Source organism: Procambarus clarkii, chromosome 19 (assembly GCF_040958095.1).
Source record: "Procambarus clarkii isolate CNS0578487 chromosome 19, FALCON_Pclarkii_2.0, whole genome shotgun sequence".
Lineage (NCBI taxonomy): Eukaryota > Metazoa > Arthropoda > Malacostraca > Decapoda > Cambaridae > Procambarus > Procambarus clarkii.
This window is the reverse complement of record NC_091168.1, coordinates 12,699,332-12,724,005: the sequence shown is the minus strand read 5'-3', so window position 1 is coordinate 12,724,005 and position 24,674 is coordinate 12,699,332. Positions and strand designations below refer to the sequence as shown.

The 24,674-nt window shown below is 46.6% G+C and overlaps 2 protein-coding genes across 10 annotated transcripts in view; one reads left to right on the top strand and one right to left on the bottom strand.

Moving 5' to 3' along the window:
• Nucleotides 1-6,370, bottom strand: part of LOC123757627 (kynurenine/alpha-aminoadipate aminotransferase, mitochondrial) — a 279,339-nt gene extending 272,969 nt beyond the window's left edge. For 5 of the 8 annotated variants that reach the window (XR_011229091.1, XM_045741458.1, XM_069326946.1 and 2 more), the window contains exon 1: nucleotides 6,241-6,370. Coding sequence is in view for 4 of the 8 variants with exons in the window: in XM_045741458.1 (XP_045597414.1) it covers nucleotides 6,241-6,356 (116 nt within the window). In the remaining 4 variants the exon portion in view is untranslated. Of the gene's footprint in view, nucleotides 1-6,218 lie in introns of all 8 variants that reach the window. The other 3 variants (XM_069326944.1, XM_045741460.2, XM_069326945.1) reach the window with 3 other exon arrangements.
• Nucleotides 6,371-6,511: 141 nt separating this feature from the next.
• Blos2 (biogenesis of lysosome-related organelles complex 1 subunit 2) lies at nucleotides 6,512-24,297 on the top strand. 2 transcript variants are annotated; one of them, XM_045741464.1, is made up of 3 exons: nucleotides 6,512-6,593; nucleotides 22,482-22,753; nucleotides 22,877-24,297. In XM_045741464.1, exons 2-3 carry the CDS (start codon nucleotides 22,517-22,519, stop codon nucleotides 23,144-23,146), a joined length of 507 nt encoding a protein of 168 aa, XP_045597420.1. In that variant the 5' UTR covers nucleotides 6,512-6,593; nucleotides 22,482-22,516; the 3' UTR covers nucleotides 23,147-24,297. The 2 variants fall into 2 exon arrangements, with proteins under 2 accessions (XP_045597420.1, XP_045597421.1); XM_045741465.2 differs by having other exon boundaries at nucleotides 6,513-6,602.
• Nucleotides 24,298-24,674: the final 377 nt, after the last annotated feature.

The following is a 24,674-nucleotide window of genomic DNA, read 5'->3' as shown; positions in this document are numbered from 1 at the left end:
TCCACCACATCACCCCCTAATGCATTCCATTTGTCAACCACTCTGACACTAAAAAAGTTCTTTCTAATATCTCTGTGGCTCATTTGGGCACTCAGTTTCCACCTGTGCCCCCTTGTGCGTGTTCCCCTTGTGTTAAATAGACTGTCTTTATCTACCCTATCAATCCCCTTCAGAATCTTGAATGTGGTGACCATGTCCCCCCTAACTCTTCTGTCTTCCAGCGAAGTGAGGTTTAATTCCCGTAGTCTCTCCTCGTAGCTCATACCTCTCAGCTCGGGTACTAGTCTGGTGGCAAACCTTTGAACCTTTTCCAGTTTAGTCTTATCCTTGACTAGATATGGACTCCATGCTGGGGCTGCATACTCCAGGATTGGCCTGACATATGTGGTATACAAAGTTCTGAATGATTCTTTACACAAGTTTCTGAATGCCGTTCGTATGTTGGCCAGCCTGGCATATGCCGCTGATGTTATCCGCTTGATATGTGCTGCAGGAGACAGGTCTGGCGTGATATCAACCCCCAAGTCTTTTTCCTTCTCTGACTCCTGAAGAATTTCCTCTCCCAGATGATACCTTGTATCTGGCCTCCTGCTCCCTACACCTATCTTCATTACATTACATTTGGTTGGGTTAAACTCTAACAACCATTTGTTCGACCATTCCTTCAGCTTGTCTAGGTCTTCTTGAAGCCTCAAACAGTCCTCTTCTGTTTTAATCCTTCTCATAATTTTAGCATCGTCCGCAAACATTGAGAGAAATGAATCGATACCCTCCGGGAGATCATTTACATATATCAGAAACAAGATAGGACCGAGTACAGAGCCCTGTGGGACTCCACTGGTGACTTCACGCCAATCGGAGGTCTCACCCCTCACCGTAACTCTCTGCTTCCTATTGCTTAGATACTCCCTTATCCACTGGAGCACCTTACCAGCTACACCTGCCTGTCTCTCCAGCTTATGTACCAGCCTCTTATGCGGTACTGTGTCAAAGGCTTTCCGACAATCCAAGAAAATGCAGTCCGCCCAGCCCTCTCTTTCTTGCTTAACCCTTAAAGTGCGCATCACTTCATATGAAGTGTAAATCGTTTTACCAGTCAACTGCGCTTCACTTCATATGAAGTGTATGGGTACCGCGCACGATTTGAATGGCCCGCGGTGTAGCTGGGGGTCCCATACGCTGCCCAGGGGCTCTAGTAAACAGCGGCCATTTTGAAAAAAAATCCAGCTCACGCTCCGATGGCATGGGAGGCCTCAGTTTAGCGAGAGTCACCATGGCGAGCGCACGGTCAAACGCCTCACGAGCACGCATCACTCAGTCCCTCACCCCAGAGCAAATAGCCCACGAATTATTCTCTGAAGGTGAAGAAAGTGTGTTTGACGATTCAGACAACGATGAGGATTATACACAGTTGTCGGGAGATAGTAGCAGCAGCAGTGAAAGTGAGAATGACCGCCATGCCATGGCGAGGCCTATACGCTCTCCCATGCCTCCTCGCCCATTTTCTACCCCAATTCTACCACGACCTCACAGTTCCTGTGGATATTTTCTGTTTGAGGGTGACGAGTCAGAGGGAGGTGACTCCTTTTCTGGGTTTAGTGACTCAGATCAAAGTTTTATTGAGCCTGTGGCTGGTACCAGTGGTGTAACTGGGCGAGAAATTGTCGCGTCAGCAGCATCTCGCCCAGCCAAGCGCCACCGCATGGCACCACATGAGGGACCAAGACCCTCGTGTTCACGTGCACCCACCTCACGTGCACGTAGCCGCCGTGCTTCTCGCAGACGGTATTCAGCTCCTGGTCGCCGGTATGCATCGCTTCCTCGCCGTCTTTCCTCTGCATCTCGCAGGACGCCTGGTGTACTTGAGTGGAGTGATGGTGACGATTTTATTCCTAATATTCCTCACTTTGACGATAAAGATGTAGGGATTACAAACCTTTGGAATATTTTACAGCATTCTATGATGAACCACTCATGGAATACATTGTACACCAAACGAACCTGCATGCTGCTTACCTGATTGAGAGGGAAATCACAGAATTTTCACGACTGCAGCGTTGGAAAAATACCACAGTGGCGGAAATGTATGTGTTTTTGGCACTCTGTTTGTTGATGAAGCACTGTCACAAACATGCAATAAATGACTATTGGAGCAAGGACAAGACAATACCAACACCTTTATTCGGGAAATATATGTCACGAGACAGGTTTCAGATACTCCTCAGGTGTCTACATTTTGGAAGTGTTCAGGACCGAACACCTGATGATAGACTGTGGCGAGTGAGGCACTACATGAACGATGTTATTGGAAAATTCAGAGATTTTTACGTACCAGCACAGAAGCTGGTGGTTGATGAATCTCTCATACTTTTCAAGGGACGTGTTCCATTCAAACAGTACATTCCCTCAAAACGAAACCGATTTGGCCTGAAATTTTTTGTTCTTTGTGATTGTGAGACAGGATACGTGTTACACATGATTCTGTACTCGGGTAGTGATGTAGACATTCCCGGTAACGACAAACATGGATTCTCGGGGAGTGTAGTGAAGACCATCATGGCTCCGTGGATGAACAAGGGACACATTTTATACACAGATAATTACTATACAAGTCCCTTGCTAGCTCGGTTCTTGCTAGAAAATAGAACCGGATTGGTTGGTACAGTAAAGCCACAACGAAGGGAAATGCCTGTGTTTGACAACGACATTGCAGTTGGTGAGTGTCAGAGAAGGAAAAGTGATAACATTCTGTCAGTTCGGTGGAAAGACAAAAGAGAGGTGAACTTGTTGACAACAATTCATGATGGAACAATGGTGAACAGTGGGAAAGTGAGCCATAAAACAAACGCACCACTATATAAGCCAGACTGTGTTTTAGACTATAATATCAACATGCGGTTGATTGATAAATCAGACATGATGATTGGCACTGCAGAGTGTGTGCGGAAGACATGTAGGTGGACGAAAAAAGTGTTCTTCCATCTTGTGGACATGAGCATGCTGAACTGTTTCAACATGTACCTTGTGAGAACTGGACGTAAGCCCACTTTCCGTGACTTTGTATTTGATGCTGCAATACAGTTATTAGGAAAGTTTGCAAAAGATGTCCCAGGTATTCAGCGGCCCATCATAAACCCACTGTTGCAGCATGCTAGTACTCCACGCCTCGCTCACACTGAAGGCTTCCTAGCACACAAACTTAAGTATTTGCCACCTGGTGTGAAGCGTGCAATAGCCCAACGTGATTGCTTGGTGTGTAAAACAACGACACGTAGAGACAAGAAACGGAAGCTTGTGCAAACATGGTGTGAAACGTGTGGTATCCCATTATGTGCTGTCGACTGCTTCAATGACTACCACAGTCTAGAAATCTTCTAAGTGTGCTTCAAAGTGTGTATAGCGTGTGCGAGTGTGTAAATATGTAAACATATAAGCAGAACATATAATATAATAGACTGTAATGACATATTATATTGCCGTAATTGAAAACATTTGTGTGCGCCTGTGTATACTCAAATATGCAACAATTATTGATACAAAATATGTTCAAACAGTATTTGAAACACAATTAGTGAAAAAAATTAGATAAAATGCGCTTAGACATTGTAAATAAATAGCGCGAAAATATATTTGTGGCAACTCTGGCTGTTTGAGGACCGCGCGCAACATCTCCCGGGCGTGTACTGCATGAGCGACCATGCATATTGTGACGTCATCGCAGAGCTTCTCGGCTCTATTGCAACAAAAGTAAGTACAATAGAATTTTTTTTTTTTTTTTTCCCGTGATCAGTGAACAGAACTTAACAGATTAGCAAAAAAAAAAAATTTTTTTTTTTTTTCAAAATGACATGCGCCTGTGTGGATAGCAGGATATTAGACCCCGAGCATGTTAAGGGTTAATCTGTGTCACCTGATCGTAGAATTCTATCAAGCCTGTAAGGCAAGATTTACCCTCCCTGAATCCATGTTGGCGATTTGTCACGAAGTCCCTTCTCTCCAGATGTGTTACCAGGTTTTTTCTCACGATCTTCTCCATCACCTTGCATGGTATACAAGTCAAGGACACTGGCCTGTAGTTCAGTGCCTCTTGTCTGTCGCCCTTTTTGTATATTGGGACCACATTCGCCGTCTTCCATATTTCTGGTAGGTCTCCCGTCTCTAGTGACTTACTATACACTATGGAGAGTGGCAAGCAAAGTGCCTCTGCACACTCTTTCAGTACCCATGGTGAGATCCCATCTGGACCAACAGCCTTTCTAACATCCAGATCCAGCAGTCCCGATCTTGTTCGGGACTGTTATATACCTCGGGACTGTGATATACCTCAATATATATATTGAGGTATGTATGTATGTATGTATGTATGTATATGTATGTATGTATGTATATATGTATGTATGTATATGTATGTATGTATATGTATGTATGTATATATGTATGTATGTATATGTATGTCGTACCTAGTAGCCAGAACGCACTTCTCGGCCTACTATGCAAGGCCCGATTTGCCTAATAAGCCAAGTTTTCTTGAATTAATATATTTTCTCTATTTTTTTTCTTATGAAATGATAAAGCTACCCATTTCATTACGTATGAAGTCAATTTTTTTTATTGGAGTTAAAATTAACGTAGATATATGACCGAACCTAACCAACCCTACCTAACCTAACCTATCTTTATAGGTTAGGTTAGGTAGCAGAAAAAGTTAGGTTAGGTTAGGTAGGTTAGGTAGTCGAAAAACTATTAATTCATGAAAACTTGGCTTATTAGGCAAATCTGGCCTTGCATAGTAGGCATAAAGTGCGTTCTGGCTACTAGGTATGACATTATATATATATATATATAATATATATATATATATATATATATATATATATATATATATATATATATATATATATATTATATATATATATATATTATATATATATATATATTATATATATATATATATATATATATATATATATATATATATATATATAAATATATATAAATAAATAAATGTGGATAGGATGTGTGTTTAGTCAGCCTCGGGAATGGGTTGGATTACTTGTGCAAAGAATTTAGTTAAGAGTGGGTCCAATCTTTTTTCTAGTGCATTTTCAATGCGAGTGACAAGTATTTGAACAAGATCGGGACTCAGTTGCATGTTTTGTGGGAGGACTCTGTGGATGCAGGGTGGTCAGTGACGACATATCAGATACAAGCAAAGGTTGTGGATGAGAATGTGGTAGTGATGGATGACAGACTGAATTTGGCTTTCAGTGCACTACTGTATTGCAAGTTGTTGGTGGGTGGGAAAAGCCTTAGTTTTTGCTGCCATATATGAAGGACATTGGTTGAATGTATTGTCATGATTGCCACCAGTTTGAGCAGATGAGTATATCTGATGCAGTCTTGTGTTTAAGTGTTTTCCACATTTAATGTCTTTGGTGCAGCCTTTTGAGGTATGGTTAAAATGTTTACATCTAAAGCACTGATGGAACATGGTTCGTACACCTCTAGATTATGGAGGAAGCCGTTAATCCAAACCCGATCAGGGGTAAAGTACTGTAGTCTAGAAAAGTAAGTAGGGGAGTGTCTGTATCATACAGTTCTCCATTTGTTAGACGCATGACTTATTTGACTCGTAAGATCGGAAATGTCATCTGCCTGGAGATAATAATAATAATAATATAATATTTTATTCAGGAAAAGTACATACATAGATGCAGAGTTACAAACATAATGTTGGATTTATAGATAGAGCTAGTACATACAATACCTAAAGCCACTAATACGCATAGCGTTTCGGGCAAGGTGTGGGGGAAAACACACTTAATAGACTAAAACTTAATAGTAATTGGGAGTAAAGTATAAATTGTGTTAAAAAAAAAGGAAAAAAAAGGGGGGGGGGAACATGGCAGAAATCAGCAATTGTACAAGTTGGTCAACAAACAGCATTGTACTCTATATATTTAAAACGTGTTTAGAAGCATGACATGGGTTGACATTTAGAGGGTAAGATAGGTTACATGGAGTTAATTAGGTAGTACTTTGTTCTACTCCTAAACTGGTTGAGAGAGGCACAGCCTTTGACATGATTGTGGAGGTCATTCCACATACTGGGTCCCTTGAATTGTAGAGCATTTCTAGTTTGGTTAAGAGATGTACCTTTATGTCGTCTGCACTAATGTCTACAACATGACGGATAATATATTTCGCTAATCAGTCACCTAGTGGTTTGTTGTATCTTACTTCGTATTCACAGCTGAAGGTAACGTGTGACAGATAACTGTAGTTCCTCGCTGTGTTTCTGGATCAGCTGTGAGGTCTGGCGCCATCTGCTTAATATCTCTGAACCTCCACCTCATCGCACACTCTCGCTAGCCATGACTACCATGCTTCTGCTCCTGAATTAATAAAAAAAATCGAAGTAATTTTGTATTTTGAATATGCAATTCAATGAAAATAAATTTTGTTTAATCTTTTAATGATGAGATGTTTTCCACCAAACGCTCCAGGCATTGATTGTTTACAAACAAGACCCGAAGACTGAGGGTGAAGAGGGTGGCTCCAGCCTCAGTTTTCTTTGTAAAAAAAATATAAAGGTATCAAAGGTCAATATATTTAATCTCGTATTCAAGCCTTTATGAACAACTTTCCAAGCTCACTTGAGATGTAGTATGTTCAGTCATCTGCATGATGGCTCAAAACACTGTGCACTGTGGCTGCGGCCTGAAAGTACTTTCTTTATATTTCTATCTTTCTCTATCTATTTCTCTATCTTTCTCTATATTAATTTAATCTTAGCAGTCCACACTTTTAAGCCAATTGTATTTTACTATATGTATGTACCAAAACTGTCATAAAATCCTTTATGTACCTAAATTATTATACTGTATTATATTCATGTCTACCTGGGCACGGTCCGTCTAATTACCACAAGCTACCACAAGCTACACAAGCTTCACAAAGCTTCCTGGCAATACGTTAGTAATGAATAAATATGATATATTTACTCATTATAATGTTGGTGCTGAATGTACAACACGAAAAAACATAATTTTAATCTGAAAAAGTATCTTTTTATAAAGAAATTAGACGAAAATATAGAGCTGGTGACGCAAAATCAAGTCGACGATCCAAGTGTCGGTTAGGTTAGGTTAGGTTTGGTTTAGTTAAGTTAGGTTACGTTAGGTTAGGTTAGGTTTGGTCAGGTCAGGTTAGGTCAGCCTAACTTAACATATCATATTTATTCATTACTAACGTATTGCCAGGAAGCTTTGTGAAGCTTGTGTACCTTGTGGTAGCTTGTGGTAATTAGACGGACCCCCTGGGCAAAAGTATGACAGGTTATTCTTCCTTCACCCTGTGCACCCATTTGTAACTGGGGACCTGGATGTAAAAACAAGTGATGCATCATTTTGGCAATGATATGAAGCTTAATAATTTAACAGAATCCAGTACCTGGCCCAAAACATCAATCTCAACAAAAAATCTACTAGGAGACAAAGCTCAACATATTAGTATGACAACAGTCTCGGGGAATTCCCCTTCCGGGGTTGTGACGGGGGCATTTGAGCCTGTTCCTCCAGCCGTGTTGTATGAGTCTGCCAGTGGGCTCCCTTCCTTAGTGTTTTCACGGCTGCCCCGGTTTTCTGGTACGGCCGGGGCTTTGGGGGAACGGCTCGGCCCCGGGGCCTGTCGTGTAGGTTCCCGGGGCTGGGGAGGGGCTGACTTGGGGGGCCTTGGCCCCGTTGGACCCCATGGGGGTTTTTCTCCCCCTCTAGGCGGGGCTTGTGGTTACGCAGAGTGGGGTCTTTCCTCCCCACTCGCCGTACGTGCTGTTGGGCGTCGGCCCCTCCCCGGGCTCGGTTCTTTGGCCTTTGAGTCGGTTGGTTCCATCCTGTGGGTGGATGTTTCCTCCCACCTCTTTTTGGGACGGTGTTTTCGTCATGTTTCCCCGTTTGATGGGGTTCTGCATGACTTCTGATCTCGGGTGCGCCTGCGCCTTCGTGTGCCTTCGGGACTAGTGTTGGCTTCTGTGTTCTCGAGGGAAGGTTTTTCGCTACTTCCCGCATTATTGGAACGTCTGTCGGCTCCTCGTCCTTGTCGCCCTGTTGGGTTACTTGTCGCCCTGTTGGGCTACTTGTCGCCCTGTTGGGCTGCTTGTCGCCCGGTTGGGCTGCTTGTCGCCCGGTTGGGCTGCTTGTCGCCCAGTTGGGCTGCTTGTCGCCCGGTTGGGCTGCTTTTTGGGCTCTTTGCTTCTTTGGCCGGTTTTATTGTTCCTGCTTCCTCTTTTGGCTACTTTTCTCGTGCAGTAGTCCTGGCTGGCGCCTTCCCGCAGAGAGGGTGAGCGGTTCGGCCAGCGTGTTATGCGCATGCGCCATGGAGTTTGTTTTGGTCTGGGCGGTGTTTCAGTGCTGGTGTTTTGCGCCCTTTTTGCTACAGTGCTTTGCCTCTCGTTCTTCTCCCTGGCTGCGGTATGTGCCCCTTCGCGCCGGGGGTGTCCTGGTTCCCAGTTGTGGGGAGGACACCACGGTTTTCCCTGTGTCATGGGTGTGGACCGCCTCCTTCGCCTCTCCCTGCTCTCCTGCGGGTCCGGCAGGGTCCGGCTCTGGCGTCTTCACCTGGCGGTGCTCCCTGGTTCTTCTGGGCACGGTTGAGTCGTGTCAAGTTCGTGCCACCGTTCGCCAGGTGAGTTTCTGCGGTCTGGCGTCTTTTGGCCGGGCGCTGGATGCGGAGTTGTTTATATACCTGTCTTTATTTAGGTATATTTTTGTACGACTGAGACCGTTCGCACACCAGTGATTCCCTTTTTCAACCCTTCCTGTCCCCCTCATGTGCATGTCCAACCCATGCTGGCGTCATTCAGGGGACCCTCCTTTTTTAATGTTGTGAGGTGTGGGGTTTGTAGGGTTGGTTCTGTCCTCACCTGGTTAGGCTCCTGGCTGTGCTTGCAGGATTTGAGCTCTGGCTCTTGGGTCCCACCTATCTGGTAAAACTTGCGGGATAGTACCAGTGGAGTGCAGTGGTGCTATTGGCACATTTGGGGAACAATGTATTACCATCAGAGGTCTGTGCTTGGTACACGACCTACTTGCGAGCATAAGCCTTCTTGCTGGTTCGTCCGTGGACTTCCAGGGCGCACTAGCCTGTTTTCGTATGGCAGTTCCGGCCCATCCTGGTTGTGGGGGTATGTGGGCCGGTGGACTGCTAGCAGCTGCCTGGTGGGCAACCCTCTGGCTGGTCTAGCCTGGCCTTGGGCCGGGCTTGAGGTGTAAAAGAGCTCCCAGTACCTCATCCAGCAGGTATCGAGCGGGGTTTCTCCGCCATTGGTCGCCTGGTGCAGGTTTCTGGGCCTGCGGAGTTTTGTCGTGTCTCCGTTGGCCCTGTCTGGGGTCTGCCTGCTCCGTTCTCTGCCTTTGCAGAAAGGAGTTGCTATTTACATGTTGCATGTTGCAGTGGTGCCTGTTGCTGCTGCTGCACGTGTGCATTGGTACCGTGTTTCACGGTGGCGTGTCCTTGTTTCTGTGTCCGGTTGTGGAGTGGCACTTTGCTGCCGTTTTGTCCCTGGGGGATTGCGTGGGGGTTTTTCTGTCCCTGCCTGATTGTCCACCCCTGGTTGTTCTCCTGGGGTTTTTGTGCTTCTCTTTCTTCCTGCCTCCTCTGCAGCAGGGGTGTTCTGCGTGTGTTCTTAGGCGTTTGTCAGCCTGTGTACTGTGATGTGCTTCTTTGTCTTGGTCTATTGCAGTTGTTTGTACCCCCTTGGTTCGGGTACTGTTCTAGCGGCGACCCTTCCGCCTTCTTTAGTTTCCTAGCTTACCCTGCCGTTTTTTTTTGGGGGGGTGTCTTGCGATGTCTCGCGTCGGACCCGTCGTTTCTGAACTCCTGGCGGGCTTACATGCTTTGGGAGTTTTTCTGTTCAGCAGACGTTCCATCTCCTTGTGCCACCTGGGTTTCGGTGGTCGCGCCCGAGATCTTCCCGCGGCTCCTCCTTTTCCTGGGCTCGGAGGGGCCTTGTCGGGGCTGCTTATGTTCTGCCTCGCGGTCTCGCCTCCGGTTGGTGGTCGGGTGGCTTCGTGGTAGGTGTCCCACCTGCGTGCTTCTCTTGGCGGCAGTATGGGGTATTTTGGCGGTCCTTCCTTTTCCTGTCCCTTCTTAGGTGGTTACTCTTGTTAGCTTGGTTTACTCTCTGCTTGGTTTTCTGGTGGGGGTTGAGGATCGTCGTCTTGCCACATACTGTCGCCTCTTTTCGTGCGGCGCGGGCGGAGCCGCTTCAGCTTGCTTTCGGTCTTGGTGTTGCTTCTGCACTGTTAGTCAGCTGTCTTGTGCGTCGTTTCACCTCCGGCCTGTTCGTGCGCCGCTTGCACCATCCTGGTCTCTGGTCAGCGTGCTCTGTCTTCTCCTCGGTTGGTAGTGCTCCTTCGATTCCGGTGTGTTTTTTCGTCGGCTCCTTCCTTTTGGCCTTTGCCTCTGGGGGTCGAGTCGCTGAGTTTTCTTGCTCCTTTGGTTTTAGCGTTTTGGTTGTTTGGTGGCAGCAGTCTCCATCTTTTCTGGCGCGGGGTGGGGCTGCTGCGTTCTGGAGGGGTCCAGGGTTTGTTGGTGCTTCGTTGGTCGGGCCGGGGGTGTGTCGTTTTTTGTGTTCAGTGGCGGCCCTCCACTGTTATTGGCATGCCACGGCGTTTGGGTCCGGAGCGCATTTTGCGTTGATCCAGTTCTGTTCTTCCCGGTTCGCGGGTGATCGTGTCCCGGGTGGTCAACCGTGTTCTTGCGGCTAAGCTGCCTGTGTTCTTCCCTCATGCCTGTGGCGTTTGTGGCTTCACTGCTCTCGCTGCCGTCTGGGCGATGGGGCCTTGCTGCTCGTTGTTCTCGTGTTGTTCCCGGGACTTTTCGGGGCTGTGGCGCCTTGGGTTGGCGTTTGCTGTCGGTTGTCTCGCCTCCTTGGGGGGTGCGTGGTGTCCGCCTCCCGGTTCTGTCCCTTTGACCTTCCTCTGTGGGTAGTTAGCTCCGGGGAGCCGACGGGGCTCCCCCCAGAAAACCAGCGTTGAATGTAATGAAACGCCATTTTCTGGGTGAGACCCGGAGGCTCCCCGGCAACCCTCCCTCCCTCCGGTCGGCGGTTTTTCGCGTGTTTTGACATCCAGCCTCAGAACTGATGGGTGGATAGCCGGCGTAGGAGGTCTGGGGCTTCCCCTTTCCCCTTCCGGGGAGGGGGGAGCTGCGCAGACAGCGGCGCGGTGACGTATGACGTCATACTAGTTTCCTTGTTTTTCTGTTGAAGAGTTCTATCCACTAGTTCGGCTTTAGGTAGCAATTTTCACCAGAATAGGGGTTTGTTTTGGAATGCTTACCTTTCTGGATGCTTGACCCAGTCGATGGCAGACATAGAATGCTTCCAACCACACGGGGGTTTCTATAGGCCATTGCTCCCCTTGCCTCTCTGAGGGGGCCAGGTTCTGGCCGTGGTCCCCGGTAGGCCCTAGAACTCCATACACATGACTAATGCCAAAGTCTGACATTAGCATATCAGCCGGTAAAGCTCCGGGGAGCCTCCGGGTCTCACCCAGAAAATGGCGTTTCATTACATTCAACGCTGGTTTTTTCCTCCTGGCGGCCTACGTAACGCGCTATAGCTGCCCCACCCCAAGTGGACCTGTCCAACACTGGTCAACCCATGTGCATTCGTCCCTCGTGTTATACACAGTGCTGCGCCATTAGTGAAATATTTTTTTAAATAACTTTTTTATTTTCATAGTAACTTTGAACATTTTTGGCCAAGATTATGTCTGGTAGGAGCATCAATCGTTCTAGAGGTGTTAAGAGGAAGAAAGTTGTCCTAACAATTAAAGACAAGTTACTGTTATACACCTCAACCAGTGCGGCGTCACAGTACTGCTCCATTAGTGAAATATTTTTTTAAATAACTTTTTTATTCTCATAGTAATTTTGAACATTTTTGGCCAAGACTATGTCTGGTAGCAGCATCAATCATTCTGGAGGTGTTAAGAGGAAGAAGGTTGTCTTAGCAATTAAAGACAAGTTATGTGTTGTTCAACCAGTGAGGCGTCACAGGCAGCCAAATGCCTTCAACAAGTGAGGCGCCACAGGCAAGCCAAGCGCCTTTAACAAGTGATGCGCAAGCAAGCAAGCGCCTTCAACAAGTGAGGCGTCACAAGCAAGCCAAATGCCTTCAACAAGTGAGGCTTCACAGGCAAGCCAAGCGCCTTCAACAAGTGAGGCGCAAGCCAAGCGCCTTCAACAAGTGAGGCATCACAGGCAAGCCAAGCGCCTTCAACAAATGAGGGCATGCAAGCGCTTCAACAAGTGAGGCACATGCAAGCGCCTTCAACAAGCGAGGCCTCACAGGCAACCCAAATGCCTTCAACCACTGAGGCTTCAGCAGCTGGCAGTCAAAACTAACTTTGCTTAATGAACTGTACAGTAATTTTAAGTGTTAATTTTAGTGTTGTGTTAGTATAAGTTACGTAAATTGTTAAGAATTCTTAACTTCAAGATGTGTGGCATCAATCAAGAAGACGAACACCAACAAGGTAAGTTGAGGTTTCTAGTTGAATATTTAATAATTATATGTGGCAAGGCAATTCAAATTATGTTGTTTGTAGTATAAAAGTAGTTGGAAATTGTCACTTTTGGACTCGTAGGTGAAAAAGTACCATTATCCGAAAAATGTGATATTCCGGCTGGGGGTCCTTCCCATATAGTCCGGATGATCGAGTGGAGACAGTATATACCAAAATAACCTCAATATGCTTCTCTGTTTGCCGGGTGCCTGTCTGACAGTGTGCCAGACTTGATAACTCTCTTGTCGCTAGTTTAGGCACGATATTTTATATAACAGCGTTGCTGCATGATGTACTAGTAGCGTTGCTACGTGATTTTTCTTTAACTGCTTTGCAAAAAGATGAGGGTTGATGGTGAAGGTGGAGACAAGTCACTGTGTGCTCCACTCTACGTACACTTATAGATATAAATGTTCTAGGGATATTCCTTGTAGATATATTGTCCAGGTACTCCCCCAGTTCTAGAGAGTATTCACTGGTGATAAAGATAATTAGATAAGATGTCCTGAGCATAATAATGTTCGCTAAGGATCCGTCACTGTTCACTCAGTTGTAAACAAACGCGAAGTGCCGCGAGGTATGGTCGTGGGCGCTTCTTGTTCCCAAGATGCCCCTCCTTGCCCTTGAGAAGGGGTAGCTTTCAATGAATATTGATTGATTATTTTTACTGTCTAGACTTATGATTGAGATAAGATGTGATTATAATATAATTAGATATAGGATTTAAAGATTATAAGTAGTACTTGATAGTACCACTGATTCTTATTAAGGATTCGATTTATAATCCCTACCGGAAGCGATTAACACTTTCGCCCGGGCATGACGCAGCATTGCGTCATCCGTTTACTGTCGGTAATTCCGGGGATGACGCAGCATTGCGTCATCCACTTTAAATAATCGCCAAAAATCAGGTTTTTATCCGATTTTTTTGGGGACTGGTTTTAAAATGCACGCCGATGTCTTCCCATTTTCTTTGTTGAGCCTCGTGGCCCTCAGGTGGCTTGGCACATGCCGTGGGCCCATTGTTTTCGCTCCACTGTTGTGACCAATGTTGCCTCCCCTCGCATCTCAAATGTGTGAACATTACGGCTATTTTCCGTGGCTATATTTCTTACTGCGGCTTTAGAAACTATCTACGCTTACTCCACGATGGATAGTGATCTTGAACAAGGCCCTTCCAGGAAGAAAATTGCGAAAGAAAGACTTGAAAAGGGAGGGAATTGGGAGTGTAGCTAGAAGGCGTCTGAGCACTCACTCGCGGCTAACGCGTGGCCCGTCTTCAACTCGTCGGCGGTTGAAGCGTGACCAGGTTTTTTATTTTATATGCTAATGTTCCTCTAGAGAATTCTATTGCGAACCCATTGAGACAAAAATGAAAGACCTAGGATAAAAATTGAGGTGAGCAGAGTGAAAATAGTGAAAACATTTTATCGCGTTTGCGCGCTCCTGGGTAACTCGTTCGCACTTTCTCTGTTTGCTGCGGGTAATTAGCCGGGCTTTTGGAGTTTATATGCATTTAGTGCTGTAGAGAATTCTATTACGAACACAATGATACCAAATTTAATCTCGTAGGACGAGAATTAAGGTGACAAAGTTGAAGAGAGTATACACTTTTCAGATTTTACGCATGCTCCCATGACACCCTGGGTCCCATATCGCACAGTTGAGGGGTGGCGAGCGGGGTGCACCAAAGTGTTAATGTTCCAATAGTTTTTTAATTAAGAAATCCTTCTAGAAGCTTCTGGAACCTTGAGAGATCATGCACAAAGTCACGTAGGCATCTATAGGGCCCTATGGCATACGTGATCATAGTGGCATTGTCATCTAGGATCAAGCTGTATAATGAATCTATAATGATTCAGATTTGATTTTGATACGATTTGATATGATTTAGAAATAATACAATTCTTAGATGATATTATATATATAGTGGGTAAAAATTTCCCACAGGTTTTAGTTATGTGACTGTTTTGGGTTAAATCCTGGGAAGGTCATTTATTGTTTTTAGGAGGACTTTAATAGACCTAAAAGGCTTTATTTTTCCAACAATGGAAACAATAATGCACCATCAGCCTAAAGATGTACTGTACATGTCTATTATTTATCTGCTGTTTTACCTGCAAAAAACCAGCACTGAATGTAATGAAACGACATTTTCTGGGTGAGTCCTGGAGACTCCCCGGAGCTATCCATGGCTGATATGGATACCCCGAACTATTTTGCATCAGTCGATGTGGGTGGAGTTCTAGGCCTACCTGGGACCTCAAGCCAGAACCTGGCCCCCTCACAGAGGCACAGGGAGCAATGGCCCATAGAAATGCACATGTGATTTGGAGCATTCTATATCTGCCATCGACCGGGACAGGCACCCAGAAAGGTAAGCACCACAAAACAAACCCCTATTCTGGTTAACAACAAAAATCGACAAACGAGTGGACAGAACTCCCCAAGAAAAACGAACAAACAAGCATGACGTCACACGAGCCGCCCCACATGTCTGCGCAGCTCCCCCCTCCCCGGGAGGGGGAAGGGGGAGCCCCAGACTCCTGTGCCGGCGATCCCCGCCCCAGTTCTGAGGCTGGATATCAAAATCGCAAAAAAAAAACGGCGACCGGAGCTCCCCGGAGTTACTTCACCAAAGACTACCTAATAAAACAAGGGGACATACCTGGGAGGCGGTCGGTGCTCCACTCCTCAACACGAAGTCGAGACAACAGGCTGCATTCGCTGACCTAATGAAACACAGGCCCAACTGGGCCCAACAACGTTCACAAGGGAGCGTGCAGCCAGGACTCTGTCCAACCGCCAAAAAACCCCGTGCCTGAATGTCAGCCCAATACCTATCGCCGAAGACGGCAGCTAGAGCAGCAAACTTACGAACGTCATGGGCACAGGGATAGACCACAGGCTGGCTAGATTTAACAACCCTGCGGACTACCCCAGAGACCCGAACCCGCGAACAGGGAAGAAGGGAAACCGGATCAACCCAAAGCGCGTCCCCAGACACAGAAGTCGTGGCGAGCAGATAACGGCGGAGGGCCGCAACCGGACACAACGCAACGTGAACCCCCGGCCTGACAACCCAAGCAATAACAACCCAAGGACCCCTCTGGAATGCAGCAGTCACATTCTTCGCCAGAAAAAAGGGAGATGGCTGCAGACGAAAAAATCTATGACCACGACCATAGGAGCAAAAAAAAAAAAACACCACCTGAGTAGAGCATGAAGCTCTGCCACACGACCCCCCAGAGGCCAATGCCAACAGAAAAAGAGCCTTAGCAAAGCAATCCTGAACCAAAAAATTCACAACAAACCGAGGAGAAGAAAAACAGGAGAGCACTCTGTCAAAAGACCAGGACGGCTCAGGCGGTGCATGAGTAGGCCGGAGGTGAAACAACGCACTAGACAGCCTGCAAAACGGTGCAGAAGGAACATTGATACCCAAAGCTAGCAGCAGCGGCTCCACCACCTCTGCACAATACGAGGAGACAGTAATAGGCAGCAGAAGATGGGCCTGGTACAACCAAGAGAGAAAGGACAACACCACCCAAACCGAAAGCGAGGAACAATGACAAAGGGCCAAAAGAACCGGAAGGACCACCAGGAAACTTCATACTGCCGCCGAGAGGAACCTGCAGGTGAGAAGAAAGAGAAGAAGCCATCTACTCACCATAGGGATGGTGAGAAACACGAGTCAAAAACACCAAACGTGAAGACTCGCGGAGAAGAGCAAACCAGACTCGTACCGAACCGGCCCGATCTCCAGAAAGAGGTGGAGCTGCGGAAAAACCTCCAGGTTCGGACACCGTGTAAGCAGCCCCGGAAACCATGGCTCGGCTGGCCACTACAAAGCCAAGAGGACCACACGACCCTGTGAAGCCTCCAAGCAAGCCAGGACCAGGAATAACAGCCGAACCAGGGAAAAGAGGTACAGGAATCCCCACCTCAACCAGACCCGCCAAAAGGAGTCGAACCCGAGAGCCTCACAGTCGGGGAAGGGCGTCACGGAAAACGGAAGACTCCTCGACCACGCCGACACGAAGAGGTCCTCCTCCAGGCGCCCGAACGTCTGGCAGAGCCAACGAAAGGAGTCAACGTCGACCGACCATGCCGTGGACAGGGAACGAACCTGGACAGGCCGACCGCCAGGATGTTGGACACCCCCCCGGACGTGAACCACCAGGAGAGCCAAACCCAGAGAACTCAACAGACTAGTCACCCGAAGCAACCAACCCCAAACAGCCAAGGACCGCATCGAACCCCCTCGGTTCAGGCAAGGAACCACCGGGGAGCAGTCCAAATGGAGCCGGAACGACGATACGCGCGCGACCCGAACCCTCCGAAGCGCAAACCATACTGCAGCGAACACCCGCACCGTGCTGTGGACCCAGCCCGTCCTCCAAACAAAGATCCAAAAGTGATTCCATGCACCCGCCAAACCCCCTGTTTATGAATGAAAAGCGGTTTACACACGACTCACAACTGCTGACGTTCGAACATATCCGGAACAAGTGCTTCACTGACGAATTTTGTTCGAATCACAACGCTATAAATGCTTCACCCACGTACTACAAATAAAAATAATCGCCAACAGAACCTAAACACCTAACCTAACCTATCCTATGCCTATATATACACAATATGCTAATATATTATAATATTTATTTATACTTGAGAAAATTCCCGTTTTGAATAAACAGCATGTTAAAATTTATGAATGCGTCTGTGGGGTTGACCGCTGAATGTAATGGACTTGAGTCGAGGACGGGTTGGTGGACCCGATGGAAGGACGGACCCACCATCCCTGGCCGACCTGGAAAGCACTGATCACAAAGCCGCAGCCTAGCGACGAAGCATCCGGGAACACATCGAGTGAGGGCTCGGGTAGGCGCCAAGGCACTGAACCCCGAAAATCCGTAGATGAAGCTGGCGATGCAGCAGCCGACTCAAAGCCCCCGGGGGTCGAACCCAGCGATCGCGAGAGAGGCGGAAGGGACGTCCCCGAAGGAACCAGAACAGCCGACGAAGCCAAACCCAGCCCAGCGGGTAGAACAACATCGCGAAGCTCAGGCTCCCGCACAAACCCTCGAGCAACTGCCGGGTGACCTAGGAGCCCCCCAGAAACAGACACAGGCAAGACCGCAGCTGAAGGAGAGACTCCGGAGGAAGAGACAAGGAAGCGGTCCGAGAGCCCCACACAAGACTCAGCCAGGACCGAACCTGGGAGGGAACCAATGGGATATCCACCAGTTCACCAGGAACCCGAACCCGGCGAGCTGGGAAAACACCAATCCCTGGCGAGCAGACACGCGGACTGACCGGGAGCCAAAACCAGCCAGTCGTCGAGGTAAGCCAACACTCAAACACCTAACAGACACAGATGGGTCACTACGACCCGGGTAAGGCATGTGAAAACGCGAGGTGCCAGGTTCAACCCGAACAGGAGACAACGAAAGCGGTAACTTTCATGCCCCACAACAAAACCGTAGCAACGCCTCCTGCAGGACCGGCGCAAAGAGCTTCAACCTGGCAGACAACGCCCGAGCAACAGAAACCAAAGTGCCAGACCCAGGAACGTCCCCAAGCGCCTCTACATCCTCTGCAAGCCAATCTGAAGACAGCACCAGGAGGGAAAAGAAATGCAGGACCGAAACCAAAAAGCCGCAAGCACGCAATTCCACCGCCATAAGTGCAGCCGACAGGGAAGGAATCTGCACAAGGAGCCGCCCCGCACCAACAGCCCGCAGAAGGCCAGCACCGAAAAGACACTCATTAACCCTTAAAGTGCGCATCACTTCATACGACGTGTTGGAAGTTGTTCCAGTCAACTGCGCATCACATCATATGACGTGTTGGAGCACTACACAAGATTTAAACAGCCCGCGGATACACGGGGTTCACCACACCTTCATCAGGGCTCTTGTAAATAGACACCGTTTTTTTAAAAAATCGTGGGCCAAACTCCCGGGTGTTAGGCCCTCAGTATTGAGTGAGCTACCAAGCCTGATGCACGCAGCATGAGCTAACAGCACTGCTGTTCAGCTTGTGACCACAGCATCGCCTAAAAATGCCATAATATACTTGTTCATGCTATTATGTAGCGATTATATTATTACAGAAGACCCCTGACTGATAAAACTGACCAGGGTTCTGATAATAGCAGGATTGTGGTGATATTTAGCGCTGTGCGCTATGGAGGGAGGAGTAATGCTGTGGGAGGGAGGGTGGTGGCGATGTCTTCTGACTGTGTGGCCACCTTTTATTGACTGCACTCACCATACCAGCATAGTGGTTCGCTATGGTGAACACAAATGTAGATACTTATATATAACGTGTGTATAGAGGGTTTAAACAGCAAGAGGAGAAGGTTGGGAGCCTCCATTTTGGTGAGGGCTGTGGTGTTGTCTGAACGACGCCACCGTGCAGACGACGGTGTTGTTTACTGGTTACCACGATGGTCTTTGGGCACCATGCCAGTTTACTTGTACAAGTATGGTGAATAAAACAGGTAGATATTTATATATAATGTGTGTATATAGCGTAATAACACCACAAACAGTATTGTTGGAGGAAAAATATTAGTGCGTCTGGCCTTGAGGGCGGCAGCCATCAGCTGACTCTGTGAGGTCCTATGTCTTTGTGCCTTTACTCACCATACAAGCTTAGATGTACAGTTATGGTGAACAAAACATGTAAATACTTATATATAACGTCTGTATATAAAAGCAAAAACAGTATGGTGGGTGGAGAATGGTGGCAAGTCAGGTGAGGTGAGGGAGGGAGAGAGTGGCAGCCAGTGGCGGGCTGCCACTGCCTGTCACTGCCACTGCCACTCAGCATACCAACTTAGTGGCTCGTTAGGGTGAACACGAATATAGATACTTATATATAGCGTCTGTATATAGTGAATAAAAGCAAAAACAGTATTGTGGGAGGAGAATGTGGGTGAGTCAGATGACTTGAGGGAGGGCGTGAGTGGCTGGCTGGTACACGGTGGTCACTCCTCGTTACTTTTTGACTCATAATAGCTACTTAGTGGTTCGTTATGGTGAACAAAACATGCAGATACTTATATATAACATGTGCTTATAGTGTAATAACCGACAAAGTATTTGTTCACTGATTGATGAACATAATTGAATCAACAATATGCTCACCATATTTTTGAGTACAGCGATGATTCGCTCATTTTATTATATAAATATATCAAACTTCACACTATTGAATAATATTACAGCAAAAAAACTATGAAAAATCAGAGACATTGAAATAATTAGGTAATTATCTCTTTGTTGCAACTCCGGCCTGACAGCTGGCGATCAACAGACCGCCTGGGACACACGCTGACTCAGCACCTGTTTTTTGCCAGACTTCCCCGCCCTATAGCGGGCAATATATGCCACTTACGATTTTTTTATTATTTTTCTCATGATCAGTGAACACAAATTAACAGATTAGGAAGAATTTTTTTTTTAATTTTTTCAAAATTACATGCGCCTGTGGGGAAGAAAGGATATTATACCCCTAGCATGTTAAGGGTTAAGATGCGTAAAATTGCCCCCCCAGAAAAACCCGGACAACCGTCAACGCCTCGCGCCACTCAAACGTGCGGGCTCGACAGAACGAGTCCCAAGCATCCAGCGAAAACCAGGAGCAGTCTGCAAGCCAAGACGAACCCGTAACCTCACAATGCACCCAGTAAGGACACAACGATCCAAACCCGAACAAAGAAGGAACCATTACGGAGGCAAACTCCGGGTCACGCAGGAGGTAAGCCGCAAAGGCTGACCACACCACAGGCGAAGAGATGCGGGTAGCCGAAAACCTCCGGAAGACGGAACCAAAGGAACCACAGGGACACGGAACTGAACCCAAGGAGGAGCAGAACCCAAGTCCAAATCGTACACAGAGTGGGGGGGGGCGGGGAAAGAACACTCCACTCCTTGCAACAGTAAGCCCCGCCCAAAAGGACAGAAATCCAGGCGTGGTTCAATGGAGCCCAAGGCCCCCAAGGCAGCTCCTCCCTAACCCCAGGAGCCTCCACACCAGGCTCCGGGGCCGAGTCGACCTCCATAGCCCCGGCCTCACAAGAAAAAACCAGGGCAGCTGAGAGAGCTGGAAGAGAAGGGGCCCACTGGTCAGACCGCAGAGGAACAGACTCGAATGCCTCCGCAGCTACCCCAGACAGGGCAACCCCCGAAACTGCCCAAGTCACAGAAACCTCTAACCCCACCCCGACCCCGAAGCCTTCAGATGCCTAGGAGCCGAAAGCAGGAGGGGGGGAAACAAAATGGACCAAAATGAAGGGGAAAAATAAAGGGGGTGTGGACGGAACCAAGGCCGAAGCGACCAAAACCCCCAAGTCTGGGTCCCTACACAAAGCGGGGCAGCCTCGGGGCATCCAGGGAAGTGACAACCCGAGCGCGTTGCAACAACCTACCCTGCAAAACGCGAGCTGCCTGCACCTAAGGAAAGTCATCAGCAAACTGGGTGAATTGAGTCATGAACAAGCAACACAGCTCGCAGGACTCCGGGTCGAATGTGTCACCGACCCAACAGGCAGCATGACGGAGGCAAAAACAAGGAGAGTCACCCTGAGACAAGGGGACAGAGCAACCCTCCAAGGTGGGTTGCTCTAGGAGAGGGGACGCAAGGGTCTCCACTATCGGACCCGAGAGCCCCCGTGGGGTTTCCCAGGGCCCCTAGACTGGGTCTGCTAAGGGTTATCCCAGGCAGGGCACTGCTAACCGGCGCGTCAAACTACCAAGCAAACTGCTAAAGCTGAACCCACGGGACGTGTCCACCCGTGAGGGTGAAGCATGGGGTGCCACCACACAAACGACCCTAATATAAGGGGAGGGAACTCAAGGCAGACCCCCCCCCCCCTCCACACCAGGCAAAAACAAAAATAAAAGAAAAACCACACAAGTGGACAACATACCCAGAGGGAACAGAGCCGGCCGCTGCTATAGGTGAAAACTAGCTACGCAGTACCCTGCGCTCCACCAGTGCTATAACTACCACTTACCCCAAGGTAAACAAGGGATGAAAACCCCCAAACACTCGGGGCGGCCAAATGCCAAGCAGCGAAAAGCCAACAGAGGTAGACCCAAGGTGACTTGTGGAAGGCAACACCAAGCCCCAAGGGGGGTACTTACAGGGCACTCAGGGAAGATTACCCTAAGCACATGCAGCCCGAGTACCTGAGAATACTACTCCCAGCTCACACGACCACCGTAAGAGCAGCACTGAAAACAAGTCACAGCACTGAACAAGACTGAAGCTGGAACCACACGACCATGCACTATCCCATCAGCCGAGGAACTGGGGCTGGAATCGCTGGCACAGCGGTCTGGGGCTCCCCCTTCCCTTCTGGGGAGGGGGGAGCTGTGCAGACATGCAGTGCGGCTCGTGTGATGTCATGCTTGTTTCTTTGTTTTTCTTGGGGAGTTTTGTCCACTCGTTTGTCGATTTTTGTTGTTAACCAGAATAGGGATTTGTTTTGTGGTGCTTACCTTTCTGGGTGCCTTTCCTGATCAATGGCAGATATAGAATGCTCCAAATCACATGTGGATTTCTATGGGCCATTGCTCCCCGTGCCTCTGTGACGGGGCCAGGTTCTGGCCCGTGGTCCCCGGTAGGCCTAGAACTCCACCCACATCGACTGATGCAAAATAGTTAGGGTATCCATATCAGCCATAGATAGCTCCGGGAAGCCATAGGGGCTCCCCCCAGAAAAGTACTGTATAGAGGAATCTCATTATATTTTAGATATGTTATAATACAACTACAATAACATAGTCTACTCGTTTCTAAGGAGAATTGTATTCCCCATTAATTAAAAGTGACTCCTCATAATATATTTTTTATTGTATTTAAAAAGATTTAAATTATAGCCATTTTCTCTTTCAGGATTTCAGGATATCTAGACAAAACTGTGAAAGATAATGGATGTTAACAAGAAAGGCGACATGATTCAGCCTCCTGCAAACAACCGCACACAGCAAGACACACTGTCAAAGGGGCCTCTAGATGAGGAGGAAAGGCTGAGTGACTTTGGGTCACCCAAACATGGACCAACACTCTCAACCAGCACTAGCAGTTTTGAAGCTCTTGATCCTCATGATCCTAACCTTAGCCATCTGGCATCATTAATGTTTTCACACACATCTAATTATCTGCAGGTTTGTGTGAAAACACATTTGCATATTCAGTACTGTACAGGTATTCTTTAAAATATCACTGAATTTTAGGTGATAATTTTATAGAATTACTAACTATATTGTTTTTTCTCATTTTTTCTATAGGGTGAGTTGTCTGCAGTCTTAGAGGACTATACTCTGCTAGAACAAATGAACAAGTCAACCATTACTAAATATGCAGATATGCGTCAAATTGGTGGAAGTGTAAGTAGGGCTCTTAAGGATCTCAATGAAAAATACTTGGCTTTACAGCCATACCTAGAACAGATTGACCAGATTGAAGACAGTGTTACAAAACTGGAAGCTGCTGCATATAAACTGGATGCTTATTCTAAGAGATTAGAAACAAAATTCAAAAGTTTGGAAAAGAAGTAAAGTTAATATAATTTATTAAAATTGATTTAAAGTTATTAGTTTGAGAATATTGTTTTTATGTGACAGTCACCTTATATTGTACTGTACAGTAATAATAATAAAAAACATACTACAGTAATTCAATATCTAAATTAATAGCATTACATAGTTATGAAAATATAGGTACAGTAGTTACATCTGAATTATATTGCTGGATTTATTGAGGAAAGAGAACCTACAATCCTACAATAAGTTTGTTTTAATTCTGGTTCATTTAGAGCTGTGCAGTTTAAATTTTGAATAGATGGACCCAAATAGTTTTAGTGGGGTTTTGTGCTATGCATATAACTGAGCTTATTGTAAATAGGGCTTTGAAAAAATTCCAAGGTATTTTCTGGCCCAACCCTTATTTGCACCCTGGGCCCAAGACCTGTTTCACCCAGAAGTCTGTCAAACATGCCAGGGCTCTGTTAACTTTAACCTCTACTTTAACAAATATTTTTGCTAATTGTCTTGTCATTTAATTTAGTGAAGTACTGTAAGACCATGGAGATTTCTCAATCCAGCACTGAGCAACCACTCAATATTACAAAAGAGCAAATTAGTATACAGTACTCAAGTTCCTCTGTGAGTGATACATAAATTCATCTGGAAAGCTCAGTACAGTGTTATTCTGCTAATTACTGGTTAGTCATCCTGGCCACTACCCCCTACCACCACCATTATATGGCAGCATCTTATTGGACAACAGGGTCACCGAGCCACCAGCCATCACATTAACCCAAAGCAAAACCTCGGCAGCCTCGGAGAAGCCAGGATAAAATAGGTGAGAGTTGGAGCAGTGGCTGGCTCAAAAAAAAAAAGCTTTTAATGTCACTCAAAGTTTTATACCTAATTAACGTCATGTAAAAAAATTCTCATGCCCCGACATCCTAAATATGCCAATTTGTTTGCTTTACTGTGAATATTAAATACTGTATCTAAACTATACTATACTGTACTGTAGTTACCTATAAAGCTACAGAATGTAAAATAAAGTAGTTTATGCCCTTCATCATTAAGCATTATTTTAAAACTGTATATCATTTGCTCAAATTTTATAACTATGTACTGTATTACCTTTCTTCTCATATATTGTTAATGATTGCCCCCAATAAACTAAAAACAATTCATTCATTGTTTAAAGTTATGCCCGAAATGATGTGTATGATTAGTAGCTTTATGAAATATACAAATACAGTACTGTACTTATTAAGTAATTCTAAAAAGAAGGCACCAAACCGGGAAGGCTATGTAGCACCATCAAATGTGTGGAATAATCAGAGGGCGCTAAATATCACCAAGGCTGCCAATATAAGAACAGAAATGAATAAGGCGAACGATATCAAAAGTATTCGATTCACCAAAAATTCTATCGAGGGACAAGCGACCGCGAGGGAAAGTCAGAAAGCAAGACACATTCTCATCCTGGAAGTCAGGACATTCAACCATTCAACAAGGATATGCATGACCATAAGAGGGACAACGCAATTTGGACAATAAGGAGCAG

Coding starts and splice junctions, on each gene's coding strand:
- Blos2 (XM_045741464.1), top strand. CDS start 22,517: ATGGATGTTAACAAGAAAGGCGACATGATTCAGCCTCCTGCAAACAAC. Junction 22,754..22,876: donor ACACATCTAATTATCTGCAG/GTTTGTGTGAAA, acceptor TTTTTTCTATAG/GGTGAGTTGTCTGCAGTCTT.